This window comes from Artemia sp. Qi Xiang Cuo, chromosome 5 (assembly GCF_049724085.1).
Source record: "Artemia sp. Qi Xiang Cuo chromosome 5, ASM4972408v1, whole genome shotgun sequence".
Lineage (NCBI taxonomy): Eukaryota > Metazoa > Arthropoda > Branchiopoda > Anostraca > Artemiidae > Artemia > Artemia sp. Qi Xiang Cuo.
In genome coordinates, this window is record NC_142798.1 from 72,365,724 (window position 1) to 72,377,486 (window position 11,763).

The 11,763-nt window shown below is 34.8% G+C and overlaps 1 protein-coding gene and 1 non-coding gene across 3 annotated transcripts in view; one reads left to right on the forward strand and one right to left on the reverse strand.

Moving 5' to 3' along the window:
• LOC148952486 (tRNA-uridine aminocarboxypropyltransferase 1) overlaps positions 1-1,288 on the forward strand; it is a 64,209-nt gene extending 62,921 nt beyond the window's left edge. For both annotated transcript variants that reach the window (XM_089088982.1, XM_089088981.1), the window contains exon 6: positions 554-1,288. In XM_089088982.1, coding sequence (XP_088945108.1) covers positions 554-807 — 254 coding nt within the window. In that variant the 3' untranslated portion in view covers positions 808-1,288. The remainder of the gene's footprint in view (positions 1-553) is intronic.
• A 7,221-nt stretch (positions 1,289-8,509) lies between these two features.
• On the reverse strand, positions 8,510-8,582 carry TRNAR-CCU (transfer RNA arginine (anticodon CCU)). The gene has a single exon. It is a non-coding gene; the product is annotated as a tRNA-Arg (tRNA).
• Between the last annotated feature and the right edge of the window lie 3,181 nt (positions 8,583-11,763).

Here is an 11,763-nt window from a genome sequence, read left to right on the forward strand (position 1 = left end):
TTAGTAGATATCGTCGTTAGAAATAGGACTTGCTTTAATAATCAAATATTTTTGAAAAGACCGCAGTATGAAAAGACAACAAATTGTCTGCGCTTAAAAGACAAGCAAGAACGAGAATCCATATATAGAAGCATGTTATATATAGAAGCCCCCGCTACATATATATATATATATATATATATATATATATATATATATATATATATATATATATATATATATATATATATATATATATATATATATATATATATATATATATATATATATATATATATATATATATATATATATATATATATATATATATATATATATATATATATATATATATATATATATATATATATATATATATATATATATATATATATATATATATATATATATTTGCCTCAAAACATTATTTATCCTTCAATTTATGTAACGTGGCAACGCTGCAGAATTTAAAGTTCCCAGCTGTAGCTAGTACCTTGTTAGAATTTTGTAAATAGAAAGATGTATTGAACTCAGAGCTTCTATTATAGAATATTAATGGATGTTGAATTTTTAGGTCTGCCGTTTGTTACCTTTGATCCTAGAGCCTCGTTATTTTGGAGATATCAGAAAGGTAAACCCCTGTGTCACCTGGCAACAATTGAAGCAATTTATTATCTGTTTGTTGATTATGGAACAGCGTTTGACGGCTATTATGATAGACAGTACGATAACATATTGTTCTTTTTTCGGCATATGTATAACAAAATTCATAGTATTTACGGTGCGGAAAACTTACGTGTCAACCAAGCTAAACAGCTATTTTATTGATTCTGGAATTAAAATTGTTTTTCTATTAGTAACTAATTTTATTTTTAGATCACTGCTCTAAACCAGGGGTGCAAGCGACTCTGGGATGCTTACCTAAAACATCTTTTTTGCGTGTTGACCAATCATCTGCGTATGCGCAGGTACCGATATCCTGATTCTTTACCTTCGGCGGGGAGTGCAGTAAATGTTTGGGGGCAAATCATCCGAAACTTCCTGTGTTTTTCCAGCAGACTCCTCCAGGTACCCGTTTGGAGCTGGATCGACTCTGGCTGGGCTTACAGTCACATCGCTGACCCCCGTTCCAAACCAAATAACCAGCGACACCAGGATTCTAAACCCTGTCCTTACGGCTGAAGGATTTCAAATGTTGCGCGTCTAGTCTTGTCTACCGAAAATTTAGAAAGTTTGTTTATTAAAGAAAAGGACTTACACCGTTGCAAAGATTCCTCTAATTGGTTTTAACTGCTGATTTAATATGCGGAGGTAGGGCCGTTTCCATGATCTTCCATGTTTTACACAAGGATTTTTTTCGTGGAGGGGACTACACAAAAAACGTCAAGAAATGTAAAAAAAATTGTTTATATCCATTTTTGTTACGTTTTTGCGGGTCAGACCAACATTTCGCGGGAGAGGGGAGTTCAAACCCCCTAACCCCCCTTGATACGGCCTTGTGTGGAGGTGTATTTCTTTTTCAGGAGGCAGGGGAGGCTAGCCAAGGGTGGGCGAAAAAATGCCTCGATGCCTTAAGCCTAAGATTTTTTTCCGGTGCTCTCATTCTTTGTTTTTTTCCGCTTTTCACTCTTTTTTAAAAATAAATTTGTCAATTATTGGCACCCTTGTCACATTCTCCACTCCCCCCCCCAAGATTTCCATCTAGATCCGCCCCTGAGACCATGGATGGAAAACACCCTATAATTCTGTATAAACTCTCTTGATCTGGATTTCAAAACTTATTTTCTGTTTATATTGTAGTAGTATTGTGCTGTTCTGTTCAGTGGCTCAGTGGGCTGATCAAGAGAATTATGCTTCTAAAACAATTCTAAATAGTGGAATTCCCACTGGTATATTTTTTTAATTGTCCCTGAAGCTGCTAAAAAATGTTGATTTTAATGTTATTGCTATTCCAATTTTATTGTATATGCAGTAGGCTAACTACAATTTACTCCGTGGATTCTCTACATGGGCGCAGGGGGGGCAGCTGCCCCCCCCCCTTAGACCTTCAAATTTACATTAGATACGGCTGAAAAAGCAGATAGTTGGAAAAGCAGTTGGTAAAAGGCCCTCAATCACACTATCGACTGCCCCCCCCCCCCTAGACAATATGCTGCCTACACCCATGATTCTCTAAGCCAACTATTTAAAGAAAAATACAATAGTGATGCCAATATGGCAATAAAACAAAAAACAAAAACAAGTGAATTACTTCTTTATCGTATGGGTACTTTCTTTGTAATTTTTTTTTTAGAATATGACAAATTCTTTTTAGCATAAAATTTCTTCTGCGTGTATTAAACAAAAATGAACTTTGTTAATCTCTTCTTACTCTTGAAGTTCGTTGTCAATTTGAACTTAAAATTATAATTTATGAAAAATGTGTAAAAATACAGGATTTTTTCGGGGGGGGGGGGGGGTACGGCCTTGATCAGAACTTATATTTTGGATAGAACAGTTTACTAAGCGAAAGTTTGCTCTAAATTTCATTCTAAAGCTTAATAGATGGAAAGAAGAATCGATACACTTACAGAACTTCTTCATAAATCTTATCAGGGGGAAATGCTTAGTTCAAATAGCCAATGATATTATTTTGGATGTCAGAAATGACTTTATTGCTCAATTTCTTATTTTAGAATTTCGTAATATCCCTTGTGGGTAGCGTTTCTTTTTTTCATCCTTGATGTATTCGGCGATGTGGACTTCGAAAACTTTTCTGTTGGAACTTAGTTTTCTCTAGAGTCAAAACGAAAACTTATTAATGGTGAGATTGCAGCATAGGCGATTTCATTTCCATTTTCATTAACGATCTGATTGCATGTGTGAATCTGACTTTTATTGGCAATCCTATGATAAGATACTCGTAATATACTTTTAAAAAAAAAAATTTTATAAAAAGGGGACTGTAGTATGACTGTAGTATGACTTGTAAAGCATGTTACGTGTAAAGATAAAAATATTATTTTGTGGGAGGAGATATGGACTTTATAAAAAAATTGAGAAAACTTGAAGTTGGTTCCTTGATTTGACGACCTTATTACCCACCGAAATTATCAAATCAAAATTTGCATGTTATGTATGTAAATCAAAATTTTTGTACGGAAAATTGTGCGTTAACCAAAATTTTGCCTGAATGGCAAAAAATTAACTAAAACCCGCAAAACTAATAGAAGAACCATTAAGTCAAGTATTAATGCTGAACGCACTAATTGCAGATGCATTGATTGTATATTACACATACTGAACGCACTCAAGCAAACAGTAAAATTTTGCCTGAATGTCAAAATTATTTTTTTTTTGTAAATAAATTCGTACAAGCCAAGAAGATTTTTAGAAATTTGACACTAAAATAACCAAGTAATATAGAATGATTGTTAATAAGAAAACTTACAAATTAAACAAATGAAAATATAGAAAAAAAGGGTATAATATTTTAAATAAGATAAACAGTCGAAAAAAAACTTTTCATAATAAGAAAGGTCTGAATGTTTTGACTTCATGTCTGGAAGCCTTTATCAACAGAAATAATTATATAACAAAACACTAAACTAATTAATACAGAACATATCAATAAAATGCACAAAAAAAAAGCACGGACGAAAATTTTTTTTTTTCGTCTGTGTTCTTTTTTTGTCTTTTATTTGTATGTTCTGTATAATTTAGTTTAGTTTTTTTTCGTTGATAAGGGCTTCCGGACGTGAAGAAATATTCATACCTTTCTTACTATTAATTTTTTTTTCTCGTTTATCTTATTTAAAATTTTACACCCATTTTCTCTATATTTTTACTTGTTTAATTTGTAAATGGAAAGGCAATGCGGTCTGAGAAACTATATAAGAAAATTTATATATTATGTTCTAAGTTTGCCAAGATATCAACTCTATTTGACTATCAATTTGGAGAATGCTCCATTATGAACATGAACCAGGATAGTGAGTATTTAAATTAGCTTCTATAATTTAAGATGGCCAGGGTATGTTCTGCGGATGAAGGATGGCAGATTGCCAAAGATTGTCGTTTTCGGCCAACCGTCTAGGTGTAAATGGAAAGCAGATTGTCCGCGGTTGGGGTGGGAGGATGTAAAGAAAGATTTAAGGGAAATGGGAACTTCCTGGGAGGGTGTCAATAAGGAGGCTTTGAACAGATTAGGATGGAGGAGGAGCTTGCGTAGCAGGAGCGTGCATAGCTGTGTTGGCCTCAGGCGGCTTGGTGCTGCGGTGAGCTGTTAGTAGCAGTAGTAATATTGAAGATCTAGACTACTGATAAAAAGGGAATGTAATTTTATGTGTACCCATTTGTTTTGTGTTATTATTTGTTTAATTTTAAATATTTGGTTTTCTTTAAAAGCATATTTAATTAACATTCGTTTCTCTTTTAAGTCAAAATTGAAATTTCCCCAAAACTGAAATTACGATTCCCTAAAATAAATAATTTGACCGGAACAACGCATAGACGGAAAACTAGAAAGAGAGACATCCAGGATTGCCACCCCTAGTGATTTATCACTATTTCTAGTGATTTTTTATATCGCCTAAAAAAAAAAATCGCTAAATTTGTACACAAATCCCAGATTATTGAATAAAATTACTAAATCAACCAAAAAATCATTAAAATGTAGTGATTTTTTGGTCACCCGGTGGCAGCCCTGGAGCCATCTACGAGAATAGTTATAATTCGTTAATTTTACATCCTACTAGTAAAAGAATCGACTTGGCTGGCTTCTAACAAAAAGATGGATTTTCCGGCCGCTTCTCTTCGCTCATTTGGGCCTTCGGCCCTTGCAATTATGGCCTAACGTCACCACCCATCGCTCGCTGCGTTTGGCAGTTTTACGGCCCGCGCTTACTTCTTGTCTTGAGGTCAGTTTTTGGTCGATTTTTTAGCAACGGTAATTTTTACCGTTTGATATCCATATTTTCGTATAATTACGGCAAAATCGGTAAAATTGCGATCAAATCGCTAAAATAGCCCATTGCACAGTCCAATCTTAAGGACTAAATTCATTTTGCCGACTGGCTGAAAACATTTGGGCAAGATGCCACAAAGCATTAAGACGCATGTACATACTGCGGTAGAAACAAAGCTTAAGCTGTAATTTCTTCAATGTTTGGCAACAATAAATGTTTGGTTATTCATAGGTTGTGCAGTTCATTATTATGTCTGATATCAGGCTGGCCTAAAATTTTGTATGAGGTGCATCATGGCTGAGGTCTAACAAGACGTGATGTCAATACATGATCTATGGGGGGGGGGGTCTAAGTGCGCAAAATACAGGGGGTAAATTTTTCGTTTTTCCAATTTTCTCAATGAGAATCCCAAAAAGTGTTTTTCGAAATCCAGAGAGGCAATTGCCCCCTCCCCACCAATTAATGCCACCACCACATGCATGCTTTACTAGCCTGCTTTGCCTATAGACCTGCCTGGCCCAGCGTTTGGGGTATTTGGTACATTTAAGCGCTTTTTCAAAGTGGCATTGCATTAAAATCCTCAAGTTAGCGCACTTTTCGAGACAGATTCTGTTAAAGATTTCCCCTTCTCTACATTTTGTCCAAGAATGGGTGTCTTTGGTACATTTTTCCGAGTATGACTATGCAATCTAATATCGGACCTCTGGGAACATTAGTCCGGCCAAATATGTATTCAGACTATAACAGTTTGTAGGTGATCAACTGACCATCCAGTTTTATCGTCTAGAGACCCATATCTTAAGATCTGAGATTCTATCAGGGTTACTTTTTTCAACATATTTGTTGCCTTTGGTTAATAATATGTTGGCGCATATGACTGTCTAGACCTCTGTGTCTAAGTGGGTGCCGGGCTAGACAACCAAAGGATAGCTAGAATACCTTGTGAATACCACTTAAATTAAGCATAGTTTCAAAATGATCAATTACTTTTCCTGAAGTACTGGAAACCAATAAAATAAGAGACGATCTGAAGGTCGTGTCTGAGAAAAAAATAAACAATGTCTAGTGTTACCAAGCAACATAATTAGCTAATTAATGGAACTTAAATGGAACCAAAAATTGTGTTTATTTTTTTATCTTCCTTTTATTTATTTTTTCTACATTGGAGTGGAAATAGAAAAAGAAAACGGTACTTTTAAAATACCAGTAGTCACTCGTCGAGAAAAGCAAAGCTGAGATAGCCATTACCCGGAACTTATACGAGACGCTGTATAAAGATAGGCATTACAAATAGTTTCTCACTAAAGGAACTATATTTAAACTTTAGTTTTTGGGGGTTTTAGGGGACTAAAAGGTACCTAGGTTAGGTTACGTATTTAATATATGCTATGCTTACCCCCCCCCCCCTAATGTGCAAATATTTAGCCCAAATTTGTTTCTGCACTATATATTTTCATCCTATTTTGTTTCATTTCATTAGCATTAACGAAATTTCACTTCTCGCGTGACTACTGGTATGTTGGGTACTTAAGTATTAAACGTACTCTTTTATATACTGCATATGGAATGTCAAACTGGAGATGCTACAGATACCGGGACAGATGCCCGACAGACTGATTATTTCGAGACCGCTATTAAGAATTGGAATGCAAAGAGTAGTTTCATTGCGTTTATGATATTTAAACTGTTGTTTTTGGGGGTTTAGGGGGGGGGAGGTACCTAGGTTAGGTTAGGCTACGTATTTAGTATATGGCATGCTTTATCCCCCACCCCCCTAATGTGCAAATATATCGCCCAAATTTGTTTCTAAACTATTATATATTCATCCTATTTTATTTTATTTCATTAGCATTAACCAAACTTGACTTCTCTAGCAGTATATAAAAGAGTACGATTAATACTTAAGTACCGTATGTTGAAAAGTACCAAGAAAACTTTTTACCAAAATGGCATTCTAGGTCTTTCTACACATATTTTCCTGAAACTAGCTTACACTCAGCATATAACACAGCTATTTTGATATCAGTAAATATACTTCAATGAAAAAAAAACTGCTTTTAAAAAATCAGTTTGGATCCAAATATTTTGAAATCGAGATTTTAATAAACTAGAACTGACAGTTTTTTTTTAGTTGTCCCAGGGTAACACTGTACCGTCAGTGGCACTTCTGGTTTTTAGTTCCTGTTAAAGTGCCAAAATTCCCTCTTATCTGTCGAATATTCTTTGAGTCATGCCATTATTTCATTTTATTGATTCCACGACCCATAACATTTTCGTTTCTTTTTCTAATCTGCAGCCTATTAATTATTTTTTATACTATCTAGTGGAAATTTCAGTATAAGACCCAATCTTGTTGAGACCCAATGTGTTTTCAATTAGGCAGAAGAGGATTAACATAGGAGGTTGTCGGTTACACATGAACATGCAACGAACTGTAAGCAAGGAATTATTTCCACGCCGGTAAATAAATAAAAAAGAATTAATTAAGGAAATAAAACTGATTGTCGGCCTTTTTAGTGGAGCAGAAAAAAGGGCATAGGGATGAACATATTTATTAGAACTTAGAATATTATAGAGTAGTTAATTTTTTTTTTTTAATTAGAACTTACGTGTTTGAGAAAACTGTGAAATGAAGGCGAGCACTTTCATACCTAAAAGTCCCAAAAAGGGCTATCGAGAAAAAGGACAGGAAAGCCATTAGACCTCAATATTGTAAATCTAATGAATTCTCGTTTGTTATATGTGGTTTTGGTCTATGAGCATTCCATAAAATTACAAAAAAAAGTATTAAATTTAAACATTATTATTAGAATATTGATATTAAATGTGTTATTATTAATACTGAAAGCAATAGTACTGGAATTAAAAATATTAATAACAAAATAATATTAGAGATATTGATATTAATTAGAATGTCTTATTAAAAAATTTAAATAAAGCGACGAATAATTTTTTATAAAAGCAAGGTATTTCCAGACCAGTAAATAAGTCAGGAGAATTAATGAGAGAAATATAACTGACTCTCGTTCATTTTTTTAGTGGAGTAGAAAAAAGGTCATAGGGATAAGAACGATAAAATAAAAGTTCAAAATAGGGATAAAATTCTTTTTAATAGACAGTGTATAGAAATTCACAAAAATACCAGATATTTCGGTCACATATACAGTGACCGTCATCAGTAGTAAAACAAAACTAAACAATTTCAAAATCCAGACTATTTTCATTTTTTAAAAGAAGAACATGGGGCCGGTATATGGATGACATAATTTCAATATGGGATTATGGGGAGGAGGAATTAAAAGGATTTTTGGAACATCTTAATTGTCTGGGGGGGGGTTTAAAGTTTACTGTTGAATTCTAAGAGAATGGGTAACTTCCTTTTCTTGATGTTCTTCTTTTAAAAAATGAAAATAGTCTGGATTTTAAAATTTACAGAAAACCGACCAATAACAATAGATTTTTGTCTTATAGTTCCGGTCACGCTCGCCAAGTAAAAATTGGTTTGATCATTTCTTTAACTGACCGGATCTTTAGTATTTGCTCTCCAAAATTTTTTTTAGGAGTTATACATTCTTCTCAAAAATAACCCACGGCGGGACTCGAACCCGCAATCCCCTGCTTAGGAGGCAGATGCCTTATCCATTAGGCCACGCGGGCTTAACACTGTATAATAATTATTGAAATATTCATTATTTTGATTGAGGATTTTCGTCAACATTAAAGTTCTTGCTGTGTACCAGGGCCAAGGGCAAGGCCGTATCCAGGATTTTTTTTTTCGGAGGGGGTTTTAATCAAAGATTTTTGGTAAATATCTACCAAGTCATATTATTGACTGGTAAAGTTCTACCAAATCATATTATTGAGTTAGGAATAAAGTGAATGCACCATTCGATGCCTTTTTTTATGCTGATCACGAATATAATAATCATTTCTATCGGAAATGAATTTGAGCCCCCCACCCCTTATATATGCCAATTCAGAGTTAGGTTAGGTTGTAGAAATATATACCCTGAATTGGCATATAAAAGAGGGGGGGGGGCTGAAACTCATTTCCGATAGAAATGATTACTATATTCGTAATCAGCATAAAAAAGGCATCGAGTGGTATATTCACTTTATGCGTGTCAATAATATGATTTGGTAGAACTTTACCTATTGACTTACGCATAAAGTGAATATACCACTTGATGCACTCTTTTATGCTGATTACGAATATAATAATCATTTCTATCGGAAATGAATTTCAGCCCCCCCCCCCCTATATAGGCCCAGTCAGGGTATAAATTTACACATTAGGGGGTGGGGTGGGGGTAAAGTTTAAACTTACCTCCCATTTACATCAGAAACAAAATTTGCGCCACCCCCCAGGGCCGTATCCAGGATTTTTGTTCAGGGGGGGTTTTACTAATTTTTGACTTTTGGGGGGGGTTACTAATTTTTGACTCAGTTTTCGACTAATTTTACTGATTTTTACCTAGGTTTTACTAATTTTCGACTTATTTTTGAGTCGGTCAAAAATTCCGGGGGGGGGGGGGGGTTCAAACCGGGTAACCCCCCCCCCCCTGGATACGGCCTTGCCACCCCCCCCCCCTAATGTAGAAATATATACCCTGAATTGGCATATATAGGGGGGCTGAAATTCATTTCCGATAGAAATGATTATTATATTCGTAATCAGCATAAAAAAAGGCATCGAGGGGTATATTCACTTTATGCGTAAGTCAATAATATGATTTGGTAGATATTTACCAGATTTTTTTTTGGGGGGGGGGTACAAAAAAAAACCTCAAAAACCGCATACAAAATTTGTTTATATCCATTTTTGCTATGTTTTTACGAGTCAAAAAAAAATTTTGGGAGGTGTTTCAACCCCCCTAACCCTCCCTCCGGGTACGGCCTTGACCAGGGCCGTATCCACGAATTTTTTCGAGGGGGCGGGGGGTCTACAAAAACAAACACTTTAAAAACGCATCAGGGTAAATTTTAGCCAGTTCATAATATTGACTTGCGAATAAAGTAAACATACCACTCGATGCCTTTTTCTATGCTCTTGACGAATATGATAATCATTTTGTCACAAATGAATTTTACCCCCAACCCTATATACATCAAATCAGGGTATATATTTGCACATTAAGAGGATGGGGGTAAAGTTTATTTCTGATGCAAATGAGAGATAAGTTTAAGCTTTACCCCCACCCCCTAATGTGCAACTATATACCCTGAATTGGTATATATAGGGGTGGGGGTGAAATTCATTTCCTACAGAAATGATTATTATATTCATAATATGCATAAAAAAGGCATCGAGTGCAAGGCCGTATCCAGGGGTGGGTTACCCGGTTTAAACCCCCCCCCCCCCCGAAATTTTTGACCGAGTCGAAAATAAGTCGAAAATCAGTAAAACCTTGGTAAAAATCAGTAAAATTAGTCGAAAACTGAGTCAAAAATTAGTAAACCCCCCTCCCCCCCCCCGAAAAAAAATCCTGGATCCGCCCTTGATCGAGTGATATTTTCACTTTATTCGTAAGTCAATAATATGAACTGATGAAAATTTACCCACATCAGAAATTTGTCCATAGGCTATTCATTTTTGTTATGTTTTTTACGAGTCGGAAAAACATTTCTGGGGGTGAGGGCCGTGGCGGATCCAGGGGGTACCCCCCCCCCCTCTAACGTAGCCGCAGATTTGGGGTTGGGACCGCTTGCTTTGTTTAGCGTTGAGATAAAAGTACATTTTTTTTTGTATTTGGTTTTTAATAGTTGAATTATTAATAAGTTTTTCATTATTAAGACTGTTCTTTTTTGCAAACAAGGTTGAAACAAAGTTTCAGTTACTTTGTGTGGTCTTTGTTAGATTTTACTGATGACGCATACTGCCTAAATTTAATTAAATTTAGTTTTATCAAGGGAATCTATTCATATTACCACAAAAGCCAACTGGGAGGCGAAAATCTTCATTTCGTAATAACAAAGAGGGGAAATTTAAAATCCTAACTTCTTTAGGCTATCGAAATAATATTTTTAGGATTCTGCTGTCACAATGAGGCTGAAAAAACTTAATATTTAAACTCCTTTTTAATGTCAAAGATTTGGGTACTTTACCATTATATGGGCATTTACGAGGAAACAAGTAACGAAAAACCCGTTTTTGACGGATTAAAATAAGAGACGGCTTTAGAGTAATGCGATCCATAGCGTGGTTTTCATTGCGTATACGATATTTAAACTGTTGTTTTTTTTGGGTTTAGGGGGGGGGGAGGTACCTAGGTTAGGTTAGGTTAAGTATTTAATATATGTAATGCTTTACCCCCACCCCCCTAATGTGCAGATATATAGCCCAAATTTGTTCACAAACTATTATATATTCATCCTATTTTATTTTGTTTCATAGCATTAACCAAACTTGACTTTTTAGAAATGCCCATACAATGGGAAGGTACCAAAATTTGTTTTTGAGTCTTTCTATGGCACAGGCGAAGAAATTAGTATCATTATTTTTTTCCCGGTTATAAAATTTGGGTTTGCTTTTTTTGCGAAGCGGGGTGGTTTTTACAACATTGTTGTTTTTTAGGGGATTTGTATATTAGAAAGTAAATGTATGAGAAGTGTAAAGATATTATTAATTTAAGTTTTGGATTTCGGTGGAGAAATCCACATTTTAATCTTTTGGATTTCGGTGGATGGTGACCACTTTACTGTCTATTTCCATATAATTAAAGCTTTGCGTTATATGACATATCATCTCCTCTGTTCATCCTAAAACATTAAAATAAAGGGCTAACTCTTTAGAAATATCTGAACCTTAATAAAGGTTCGTATAAGTGTACACTTAAAA